The sequence below is a fragment of the Nipponia nippon genome, unplaced genomic scaffold (assembly GCF_047370975.1).
Source record: "Nipponia nippon isolate SJK-2023a ecotype South Korea unplaced genomic scaffold, ASM4737097v1 scaffold_7, whole genome shotgun sequence".
NCBI lineage: Eukaryota > Metazoa > Chordata > Aves > Pelecaniformes > Threskiornithidae > Nipponia > Nipponia nippon.
In genome coordinates, this window is record NW_028262391.1 from 20377368 (window position 1) to 20390167 (window position 12800).

General features: G+C 40.3%; 1 protein-coding gene across 11 annotated transcripts in view; it reads left to right on the plus strand.

Moving 5' to 3' along the window:
* Positions 1-12800, plus strand: part of DOCK10 (dedicator of cytokinesis 10) — a 165015-nt gene that overhangs the window by 142140 nt on the left and 10075 nt on the right. For 10 of the 11 annotated variants that reach the window (XM_087739071.1, XM_087739061.1, XM_087739062.1 and 7 more), the window contains exons 43-50: positions 893-1075; positions 1647-1757; positions 3167-3382; positions 4087-4144; positions 4470-4568; positions 6319-6425; positions 6912-7034; positions 7970-8083. In XM_087739071.1, the coding sequence (XP_087595197.1) occupies positions 893-1075; positions 1647-1757; positions 3167-3382; positions 4087-4144; positions 4470-4568; positions 6319-6425; positions 6912-7034; positions 7970-8083 (1011 nt within the window). The remainder of the gene's footprint in view (positions 1-892; positions 1076-1646; positions 1758-3166; positions 3383-4086; positions 4145-4469; positions 4569-6318; positions 6426-6911; positions 7035-7969; positions 8084-12800) is intronic. The other variant, XM_087739063.1, reaches the window with a different exon arrangement.

Below are 12800 nucleotides of genomic sequence, written 5' to 3' on the forward strand. Positions count from 1 at the left end.
CAAAAACATGCTTATGTGTCAAACTGCTTATTTGTTTGCATTGCACATGTGTAAATGATCATGGGCAATTAGACACTTGGTGCCAACTGCAAGGGCTGCACAATTTCCAAGTCATAGACTTAGATGAGATCCTCTTAAAACTAACCAGAATGTAGCACACAGATAACAATTGCTCTGGGGAAGTGAGAATAAGCAAGGCTGGCCTGATCTCCCAGATGTTTCTATGAAACACAGCAATGTAGATGAGATTAAACCATGTGGCCTCCTTCTGTTTGTCATCTTGGGAAAGGAGGAGGAAATCATGCTTTTCCCAGTAACATAGCTTGAGGACATGGGGGAAATATAAAGTAAAACATCCACAGACAGCTTTAAATTACAGCCAGGAATGGAAGAACTCTGTGCAATGGGGAGGATGAGTAAATATGCAGGATCGCCCTTTTCATTCATCCTGTAGTTCTCGAGTTTGAATTCTCTCTTTGTAGTTGGTCAGTTCACTGACTTTGCTACTCAAAGTATTTTCTTTCTCCTGAACAGCTTTTGTAGTAGTGCAGAACCCCACACAGGCTTTTCCTGGTTGGCTGTTCTGCATTCCTTGCAGATAGGCTGCTCTGCTTTTATGCTTGCTGTGCGCCAGCTGCTGTCTGGACTTCCTGGAGGGCAGTTTGATTGTTGCATTGCACACGGTGTTTGTATAAAACCTGTGTGCAGTTTTTACTTAATCTTGATTTGCACATGAGATTATGTTTAGCTGGTGGCTAAACCCTGGTGTGAATGAATATGGGAGAGAGAGTTGGTTTTTACTGAAAGCTTAACAGAAAAAAGTGTTGACTCAGAGTAACTGTACCAAAGCCTAAAAGTAGTGCTAAACATATTCATGCATTTTTTTCAATAGTTCCCATCAGCATTCTTCCAAGGACAAGCAGATCTCTGCGGTTCACTCTGCTATGAAATCCTGAAGTGTTGTAACCATAGGTCACGTTCAACTCAGACAGAGGCATCTGCTCTTCTTTATTTTTTCATGAGAAAGAACTTTGAATTTAACAAGCAGAAATCAATAGTCAGATCCCATCTGCAGGTATGTGAAGTGTGAGATCATCAGTATTTAGCTGATGTGCGTTGTTTTTTATCATTATTATTTTTATGCATTGTAGCAAAGCAGTTCTTTCAGAGTTCTCAGACAGGGGTTCTCTGTGGCAGCTTGATTTTCCTGCCAAGTCTGAAGACATTGGGCTGGATTCTCTGCTGTTCTTGGGCTGCTCGGCTCTGTTCCAGGGAGAGACAACAGCTGTGAATGTAGCCACATAGCCAATAAATAGCCGGATAAATGGCTATTCTTGATTCACGTGTGTTGCTTACAGCAGCGAGGACATAGCTGATGAAGGAACGAAAGAGAATGTGATCGTATAGTAACAGAAATGTTAAGTCCAGTAACAATGCACTTACACTGCAAAATGTGAGCAATTACAAACATTGGGAAGATTACTCACAGTCCTTGCGTTTGTATATGTTATCTTCTTAAGACAGGTATAAAAGTGCATCTCTGCTAGCCTGGTATATCAAGTTATACTAAAATAGCGATTAAAAACTATTCAGAAACTTTGATTTGCTTTGCTAATTGCACCCTGTGTTTGCTCCCCCCCATACAGCTCATCAAAGCAGTGAGCCAGCTGATAGCGGATGCAGGGATTGGCGGATCTCGTTTTCAACATTCACTTGCAATTATAAATAATTTTGCTAATGGAGACAAGCAGATGAAAGTAAGAAACATTTTTTTGTCAATTGCTACCTCTTGCAAAAGGTCAGCAAATTCAGAGGAGCAAGTGTTTCGGTGAATAAAATTGCTCGCTTTTATTACACAGTGATTTATGCATTCATAGCATGCCTTTTTCAGGCAGCCTGAAATTCATGAAAATGTTTGTGACTCAGAGGCTTAATAACTGAAAATAATTTTTGAAACAAAAAAGAGAGATTTTTATTTGAAAATTGTATTATTTGTTATTCGCTGCTTATTCTGTTCATTTGCCTGATGTCAGAGAAGGTGTCATGCATTGTGACTAATGAAACACAATTGTAGTTGACAAACAATTTTTAGTCAACAAACTGTCCCTTTAGTCTGTTCAGTAAATGTGTAGCAAAAACATGCGCAACAGTTGGGTTTTGTAACAGCTTGCTAGCCCCCTGAAAAAGGCACTTAGCTCTTAGATTAGTTACCATTACTATTATATTCATTGTCTGTACTAAATGTATTGGAAAAGGATTCCAATCTTTAATTTTTACAATTCCTGCCGAAACATTTGTCAACATGCATTTTGAATTTTATACTTTGGAGGTGTTTTTCCTTCTCTAAAGGTGACTTTAGGGTATCTCCACTGAGGTTAATAACAAAGTTAGTGTAAGCAAATTGGTAGATAATTGCCATAAGCAATTTGATGTCTCTTCTAATAAGATACAGTTACAGTCATATTTGTTTCCAAAGTACAGCTTTGATTTCCCAGCACTGCAGTCAGTCACACTCCTTCTATAACACGCTCATCTCTGTGTCACATAGAGGAGGGAGCATTTAATTTAATTTAATTTTTCTGGATGCTTTTACTTTTAAACAAAGGGAATGAGGGGAAAAAAGTCTGAAATAGAAATTTATTTCATTGCCCATCTGAAAAAGAGAAGCTGCAGAGCTGAGTTAGATATGTTGAGAACAGCTGATATGAGTAACACAAGGACTCTGTTTTAATCTTGCGCAGCGTGAGAAGGCCAGGAGCCAGACCGTTGTGCTTTATTCACTGCGGTGAAACACACTGTGAGTGTAGTTAAGCAGGACTATGTATAGTGCACGGTACTGTTCGTCAGCTGAAAGTGTACACGAATCCAGTTCTGGATCCAGCAAGCAACCGAGGAACACATGTTTCAGTTTGCTGACTTCAGCGGAGTTGCTGCAGACAGACAGTGGTACAGCTGACTGACTGGGATATCTAGTAGGTGCTATAAAAACAAAGTCAAGGATTTGTGTGCAGTGTGTACGTACTGTGGAGCTGTGACTCTGCTTTGAAACCTGCTGAACTAGGGAAGGGGAAGAAGGTCTTCCATAAGCAGGACTTAAACTCATTCGGGGGTGCTGCATGTGGCTCTTTGGATGGTTTTAGTGATGTATTGCTTATCTTTCCCAAAGAACGTTAATTTCCCAGCAGAGGTGAAGGATCTGACCAAACGCATCAGAACCGTTTTAATGGCCACAGCTCAGATGAAGGAGCATGAGAAAGACCCTGAGATGCTTGTGGATCTGCAGTACAGCCTAGCAAATTCATATGCCAGCACACCTGAATTACGTAGGACATGGCTTGAAAGCATGGCCAAGATTCACGCGAGAAATGGAGATTTATCAGAGGTAATGTAAATAAATGAATAGGAAATCCATTTAGGCTGAGATGTTCCGATGAAAAGGGCTCTGAAAGACAGGCAACAGTAGTGATTTAAGAGAATCATAGTGTGTCTCATATACTTGAAATTAGAGGAAGACAGATTTGAAGAACACCTAGAGATGCGATGTGCTTATTATCCCAGTTTGCCTAATCGTGACTACCTGATATGTGCTTGAGCAAGACTTGAAAATGTCTGACGGGGAAGCTGTGGTCAGTATCCCATTAGCATCTCTGCTGCTTAACCCTAACAGGCACAGCAGGTGTATTGCAGATGAGGTTATGACCAGTGCATAACTTACATAAAGGATTTTCTTCTCCCCCACTATGGCATAGGAGAGGAGCTTCATTTTTAACGCGTTGTCCTTCTCATCAAAAACAAAATGGGTGATGCAAAACTCCAGTGCATAACCCAGGAATATCTTATTTATTAAGTAATCGTCATGGTTTTCTTGAGCAAACGTATGCTTTTGCCCAAGACACCTAGTGAAATTAACACTCAAAAAGGATTTCATCATTTAATCCTTTATTTTCTTAAATAGTTATGATAATTGTCTTCCCTTTTCTGCAGCATGACTTGACAGTGATGAAAGTATGTGCTCCTTATCACATGTATGCTGTAAGTCATACAATGTACTTTAATGTATACATGTGTCTTGGTCTCTCATTACAGGCTGCTATGTGCTATATTCATATTGCTGCTCTCATTGCGGAGTACCTGAAAAGAAAGGGTAAGATCAATGTATTCAAAACCAACTATGTATCTGTAAACATTATTGTTGAAATAATTTTTGGCTGTCCTGCTTTCCTTCTTTATATATGAAGTATTCTTAAAGCTGCTTGAATTCTTCCCAAATATTTTATTTTTAAAATATATCGTAAATGCTAGTCTTAGCACTGGAACAGTGAAAGTGTTTTGTGTAAAGAGCGTTAATTAAATATTTAGTAAGCTAGTGCTAAAAGAGAATGCTTCACTTGTTAGTCTATTGTTATTAAATATGCATGTATTAACACATACCAGTAGCAGTGTACTAATACCATCTTACACTATCATAGGTTACTGGAAAATGGAAAAGATTTGTACCTCACGTATGCTCCTGGAAGATGGTCAAGTCTCTGATAGTAATGTGTTACTAACAACTCACAATGGAGGAAGTGAGTGCTCTAACCGTGCCTGTTTATGGGTCAAATAACATAATTAGGGAATCAAATTACTGTTCTCCAGTTGATCTGGAAAAGTATCTACCAAAGCGAAAATATTTATAGTGCATGTTGATGGCTGTAATAGCAAGCAAGTAATGTCGGAAACATTATATGTTACTTTCCTGATGCTCTCTGGATGGTTTGATGAATTACTCAGAATGTCTCTGGCTAAGGGCTTTTTCAGCAAGAGAACAGTCTGCTCTCCGTCGGCAACAGAAATCCCTCTCAGGTCAATTGGTGTTCAGCACGCAAATCCATGTCCAATTCCTTGACTAGCCAAAGCTGGGAGGGAATGGGGGCGGAATTAGTATCCAGTTATCCATATGTAACTTAGTATAGATAAAGGTTGGTTTTAATCTGTGATGCTTATTAGAGAAATAAAGTGCAGGCTTGTATTATTAAATGCTTCTGTGCCAGTGGTTATTTAGTTTATGAAATGTGTATTTCAAAGTAATTCTCAGAATGAGGTATTTTAGCAGTTTTCACAAAGAGCAATTTCTGGGGGCAAGGGCAAATATGGGTAAGAGAAAACGGTTAGTTTTGGAAAGGCCATGGTTCTCCGATACACTTGGAAGCATCTGCGGGTGAGATGAAAAAATGCATCCTTTTAGAAGGAAGCTTTCTGTTAAGAGCAATATTTCAGAGATGGTTCGCTAGTGCTAAAATACTTAGCATGAATAACAGATCACAGTAGGTGGAGTGAAGAACTTGTGGGTCATTTTAAACCTATGTTTAAATGATTTTTCAAAACTTGACAGAGGGGAAGGAGCCCCTCTGTCTCAGTGCATAAAGGTTAGCTTTTTAATTGTGCCTTACTAGCATTTTTCTACTTTTAAATTGAACACGAACCATGTCAGGAGTTCGTCGCCTCCACTGGCAGGTTTACCTTTGCTGTTCAAGAGTGGTAGTAAAATCTTTGTGGGTCAGACTCTGCCTGTAATGTGCAATGCCTGCGTAAGTTGTTCCTTGTGCAACCATTGCAGTAACGCCCCAGCTTAGCAAATGTTAAATGTAAGCTTGGTTTTAACCCTTGTGAGCCTTCCCATCAGCAGCTTCTGCCACTGGCCTGAGCTTTCTACAAGAGAGTTCCTCGGTTAGGGCTGCAGTCGCCCTGCTGACCCTGGGCAGGGTAAGGAGGGCCACTGGCAGGGTGTCTTCGAGCCCAGCAAAGGCGCACCGTGCTTCGGAGCTGCTGTCTCCCCATCAGCTGCAGTGAGCTTGGGGCAGCTGTGCCCCTCTCGCTTAGGAAACCTGATGGGTGGGATGAGCGCAGGTGCCAGCATGTAGCGTTAAGTGTCTGTAGGTCAGGCCAGGAGCCACAGCACTGGTTTCAAAAGTATAAATTGTCTCGCCTCAGCCTGCAACGGTAATTTCTGTATAGATGAGTGTCGCACTTGTAGTTTTACAAAGACTGCCAGCACTGTACAGCTAAGGAACCAAAATGCCAAAGAGAGGAATAAGATTGCATCAGGAAAATGTTATAGTTATCCTTTGCCTGGACAAGTGGATTTACATCATAGAGAAAATGTGTAATAGTCTCATAAATTCAGTCAGTTCCATTTGTGCTTCTCATCGCTTGGGCTGTGAAAAAAGTAACTAATCCAGTCACATAAAATCTCTCTGTTTTAATGGCATCCAATAACTTTTTGAATTATCTGGTTAGTCAGTCATTAATTGACATTGTTATGACTTGCACTTCAAGGCTTATTTTCCATGGGATGGCCTGCTTTTCTGAGCATTACCCCCAACATTAAAGAAGAAGGTGCTATGAAGGAAGATTCTGGGATGCAAGATACTCCCTATAATGAGGTCAGCAGCATTAACATTTTTATACTTGTTCTATATTAACAGAGGGTGTTATTTCTAATGGATGCCTTTCCATGTTACAACAAATTATAGTGAGAGTGTACTTCACGCAGTATTAAAAGGCATGTAGCTTTTGAGTGAAATGTCATAGCTGTTGTACTAAATAGCAGGGATAGGTGTTTAGCTAACCAGAACATTAAGTACCAGAGCTGGAAGTTAGGGCAGGGGGGGGCCCACGAAGCAAACCTTTTCTTCTGAATGAGACATCAAGTATTCAAGTATTTTCATGTTACTGTTATTTCAGTTTTTTTATCTAAGGAAGAGCTAGGTCACCAATACCTGATTAAACATTGTGTCATTGAAATAAACCTTAATATAGAAGATATAGAACAAAAATGAAATAGTGGGTGTGTCCTTTTGCTGCATTGCTATTAATTAAATGCCACCAGTTGTCAAGTTACTGACCTATTTGTATTTGTGGAATTGCAGAATGTTCTTGTGGAGCAGCTGGAGTTGTGTGTTGAATACCTGTGGAAGTCTGAGAGATATGAGCTTATTGCTGAGGTTAACAAGCCTATCATTGCTGTTTTTGAGAAGCAGAGGGACTTTAAAGTAAGTTGGTTTGGGTTTTATTTTTACATTCTCTTAATACAACAGTAAAGATCAAAATTTTTAGGGGAAAAAAGTGCTTTCTTTAAAAGGAATGTTTTTTTTCTTCCTGTCTGTAATTTCTCCTTTTAATGCTTTGTGCTGTGAGTAAATTAAAAACTCTGACACCTTACCTTCCTCTTTTCAGCATCCGTACAACAGTAAATGAACAAAAAATTTCCAAACAAACCTCTTGTGTTAGCCAGTGGATGTGAATTTTTACATGTGCTTTTAAACCGAAAGCACATTTGCATGGTATTTAAGTTTAGAAACTGCTGATAAATTGGGTGATCTCTTCACCATTCCGGGGTTTCTTCATTTCTTACTTACTTGGCAATTTCAATACGTAATGGATAACTAGATGATAATCTCATTTACTCATTTTTCTGGTTTTAAATTAAAAAAAAAGCAAAGAGGTAGGTAGCTATAAGCTGTATGCTGAAGAACCAGGTCCTCAGATTTAAACTTAGTAGAAATTTTGTTTCACTGTCCTGAGAAAGTGCTTTTTAGTGGTAATTGTGGATAGCATATCTTTTCTTGGGGTTGGGAGCTGATTGGAGTTATTGGCACCCTGCTCTTGCCTGCACATAGGACACTTGGGTTCTCTTACCTTTTAGTAGGCCCCTACCACTGCCCAGTGTTGGGATGCTTGCCTTCCTGTCTGACCCTGTACACAGAGGCACCCACTGCCGCAAAGCTCTGTGCTCAGAAGATGACAGGAACCTTGAAATGAATCTTTACGGACTGCTGGCAAGGTTAAACTTTAGCACATGCAGCCATCTTTGCAAAGGTTTGGTAATCCAGTTAAGACAAGCCATGCTTGCGTAGAGCCATTGTGTCATTTCCCAAAGTACTCATGCTCTCTCACTTCCCCTCGCTCTCCTTGTTTTTTAATGTAGAGACTGTCGGATTTGTACTACGACATCCACCGCTCATACCTGAAGGTTGCAGAAGTAGTGAACTCTGAGAAACGTCTCTTTGGGCGATATTACCGTGTTGCATTTTATGGGCAGGTAAGTCAATTTGTGTTCTTTTGTCTCCACAGATTCCCAGATTTCAGCCACGTTCTTCTAATCCTGATATATTTCAGGGAAGCTAAAATGGGGGAACGCTTGGCAGTGAATCACAAGGTAGCAAGTGCCTCGTGGGTCATACTCCAAGGAGGATTTTACTCAGAAGAGAGAGCACTCATTTGCATCTGTGTAAACTGCTGCTATGGATTTAGTGTTGTAATGGAGAACAGACCTGTACATCAGCTTTAGTTCTTGACTTCATCAAGCAAAACTGAGACTGAGGCAGGGCAGGTTTTTTTCAAAGTAAAACTTAAATAAAACCAGATAAGACATCTTTGATATATGGCCCTCTCTTCAAATAGAGCTTAAAGCAGAGCAGTATGCGGTAGATGTTTTGTTGTGTTTCTTTCTGACCCTGACTTCTGCTTTCAGGCCACCTCTGATTCTGTGCAATATACTGTAGAGTAGTTTTATTCCCTCTGCCGTGCTTCAGTATCCTCAAAGCATTATTTTGTGCTTTCTTCCACTACAAACCAGTGTAGCAATCCAGCATGTTCTTGTAAGACCTGGTTTTGGCAAGCACACAATCTCCTTTACTCTAAAATAATAAGGTGTGTAAACAACAGATTGATGTGAATCATTCTGTTTGCTAATTAGATTTTAATGCAGAAATTTGCTCTTTTCTCCTTTTGATCTTATTCAAGGCTGTGGTAAGTCTAGTTCTTTTGCATGTTTTGTTTAATTCTCCTCACACGTCCTCCATCCTTCCCTGTACTGTTATTTAACATTAACTTTCCTGTGCTCTCAATTCTTTGGTTCGTGGCAGATGAAATAACGTTGTTTCATTCATTGTTGCATCTTGCAAACTAATTTTTGTTTGTTCAGTTACTTGAATTACCAAGCTGTATCTGTTGCCATGTTGTGTGTGCACCATGGGGCCCAATGCTGCATCATCTCATCTCAGTGAAAGTTTTTCTCTCGGCTTCACTGGGAGTGGGATTGGACCCCTTCTTCCTCTGTTGAAAAACTCAGTGTAGCATTAATGCTGTTTGAATGCAAGCCTGCTTTTCTGGCCTGTGCAGTCTACGATGTATGGCAGTGGTAAGTGGAGTGCCCTGGGCAGGGCACAGCCACCTGCCTGCTAGTCCCTTGTAGGAGCAAGGAAATTGGAAGTCAGAGGGCAATGGCAAGTCCTTCCTCAAAACAGGGGCAGCAGAGGGGGAAATGTGACTCTCCTACTTGCAACTTCTTGCCAGGGCTCTCCCAGAGGCAGCTACTTGTAAGTGGGTAATTTAGCTGCAGCAGTTCTGCTGAACTGAGTTAAAATCTCTGTTACAGTGCAATGACTTTTCAGCTGCCAGTGCCTCAAGGACAACTACATTTAAACAGCTTTAGTGCTCTAAAGCATATGACTTTTTCATAGCTGCGTATTGCTCGGTCTGTTCCTTGGTGCCCCCGGACACTGAGCTCTAAATGCAAACAAGCACAGCTTCCTCCTTCCCTTTTGCAGAAGAGATGTTACATGGTAGAAAGTGGGACTGCTCTGTATTGCTCCTTGCAGAGGCATAGTGACAAAAATGTATGGCACAGTGCAAATAATTAAAGGTAGATCATTCCCATCAGCATTACTTGTGCCTCATTTACCAAGGAAAATAGGAGTGGGTGTGCAGAACTGATTAAGGAAGGCTTACCAGTACACAAACCACCACGGCAGGTGTGGGCGCTACAGATGAAGCTCGACCTGGATGGAGAGTCAGAGAGAAGAGTCTTTTCCCATATACGGGTTGTGCCTGCATATTTTTCCCTTTGGAAGGTTTCCTTCAGCCCATTTTTCCCGTGTGCAACTTGCTTCCATTTTGGCTGTGCAAGTGGAAAGGTATGGGGCCTTTTTGTCCTTCTGTTGCCAAGAGTATTGCAGGCCTCCATGCTGAAAGCAGTCTCAGTGCCCAATTCATTTAAAACAGTAAAAGCATTTCCCTCTTTTTGTGCTTCTGGCAGACTTTGCACACTTCCTCCCAAAAGCTAATGATTGCAGGTTTTACTAGTATTACACAGTTAAACCAGTGTAAACCAGTATGAATGACTCTGCTTGGGCCACTACAAAGGAAGTGCCCTAGAAGGAAACTCAATATGAAGGTATGGGATGCTCACTATGCAGGTATGGGATTCCTTTTCAGTCTTACACGTACATTGGTCTATAAAATACCTGTGGGTAGATACATATGTAAGCACACACATACAAAAAATGTATTATTACGCATACGCGTTTATTCATTAAACATTTTTATCAATTGTATCAATAATAAATATATACATATATATGTTTTGTATAAATGGAACACTGCTGTTTCTTTACTGAAACAAAAACTGCAGAGAAAGCAGACTAAAGGACAAAAAAATACTGCAAATACTGTTTGCAGGGAGATTTTTGGGGGTTCTTAGTGGAAAAAGAAAATCTGCAGCTGCACCTGAAAACCATTCTTGTTCATGCAAAGGTGGAGACAGTATTTGGTTACTGCATTGCTGCAGTGACCCTCTGGAAGGATGGCTTGAATGAATATAGTCCTTAGGGAGGATGTAGTCGGTTGTTTTCGCCAGAGAGCTTTATTTGCCAGCTCAGAGAGCCAGATCTCGTGGCAGCTGCTGTTTTAGACTGCAGACTCTGTTAAGGGCCTTTGGTGACAACATCTCATTGCACCACCAAGTGGCCACACTAGCCAGTGCTTGTGATTTTATTTACAGATAAGTGTTTTGAGAAGTCAAGATCTTTCTTGAATTAAAAAAAAAAAAACCTGTTAAATATGTTGAATAGCTGAAAACTCATATTGTGCTGATAATCAAGGACGTTGGAGACTTGTTTTCAGAGCAGCGTTGGATAGAGCTGAGGTTTTATTCTGTCTGTGCAAGAAGCTGTACAAGTCAGAGGGCAGATTTTCATAGCTGTAAGCTGACTGCAGGTTTACGTCTGAAGATCAGATGATGTGTCTCCTCTTCCAAATGTGATAAAACAGCTGTAGCTTCCTTACCAAAAAGTGCAACATGCCCACTTACCATAGGAGGTGATGCTCACTCGATACAGACAGGGAAGGATCCATTAAATGCTAATTCTTGCTTTAATTTTTATTTTTAATTTTAATTTTTAATTCAGAAGGCTTTACCTCAGCACATCAGCTGCAGGGACAGTGTGTATTCTTCTAGCAAAGGGCAGAGAAGAGTCAGATTTACTGTGAGCTCCAAGGGCTGTGACTGAGGGTGTACGGGGAAGAAGAGGGGCCTTTTCAGCGCTCCCACGGTGACAGTCCCGGGTCACAACTTCACTCACAGCACATCAGAGCTCAGTGGAAACCAATAACCTGCTGTCTGGGAGGTCATCTCCCTTCCATTATGTTCGGCTGCTCCGTGTAATCATTTTCATCTGTAAGGCAGCATTTTTCTTGCAGGGCAAAACCAACCAGTATGAAAATAATCTAGGGATATGCATTGATAATGTGACCTTGGCTGCTTAATATTTTAAAATCCTGAAATTGGAGGATATTTGGCTCCTAAAAAGTATTTAATCTTACTTTCAATAGTCTTTGCCAGACATATCGCGTATGGCAGACAATTATTTATAGCTCACAATTAACTTTTGCTTGTCACTTGTCAGCTGAAATACTGTAGGGAATATGTACTTAAATGATGTACCTTGCATTAGAGACAAGACTAAATCTGTTAGTTGTTTGTTTTCAGGGTTTGTTTTGTTTTGTTTTGTTTTTTTAAGTAAAACCATTAATACAGATATCATCTTAGTGTGCCATGCAGCATCAGCACAGAGATTTGGCACTTACATATAAACACTGTGTTCCAGTGTGCAAGCTACACAGAATCAGTGTTTAAGAGGATAAACTATATTCTAGTTCGCTATGTGATTAATTTGGAAAACATGAGGGTTTTTGTTGAAAACATCGAGTAGTCACAGGAAACAGATGTTTTCTGACAGAAGCAATCCTGAGTAGCGTGTATGAGTATGGTTGCATGAGACTAATGAGGTTTTCCATAAAGCAGTTTTGCTTCAGTGGAAGCAAGATCAGAAACCAGGTTATGATCCTGAAGATCTTTTCTCAGTGAAATCAATAGAAAGTCAATTGCCTGTCCAGCTCAGTAATGTTTATAGGGTGTCAGCTTTTGAGCTCTAGATTTGTTCTCTAATTACCTGTAAAGTTCTTCATATGCCTATGGAGTTTAATTGACAATATTGTTAAAAATTGTGCCATGTTAGAAGGTCACTGTGAGACTGATTAAGATACTATCAGACAAGCTGCTGTTGCTGCTATTCGTCATTGGTTTCCAGTAATGCCCATGTTGCTGTTGGCACTTGCCAAATTGAAAGACAATTTTATTGCCGCTTGTCCTCACTGACGGAGAAGCTAGACATGCACATATTTGTTAATCCCTATTGAAAGAAAGCTTAGGGTTTTTTTCCTAAACAAACATTGACATTTACAACTTTTTGTGAAGATTTGCCTAGCCTCTATAATTTTAGTGGCCAAAGTTGAAATACACTTCAACATGAAAAGGCTGGATTTCGCATGAGTACCTTCCAAAGAGACTTTGGAGGTGTCTCTTGCCTTCATTCATTTGTGCCTCTCTCTTTTTCAACAGATGCCAGTTTGCCTAGGCATACTGTAGAATTAGCTGTCCAAGCCACGTCGCGTTAAGTTTAAAGGGCCTTGGGTCT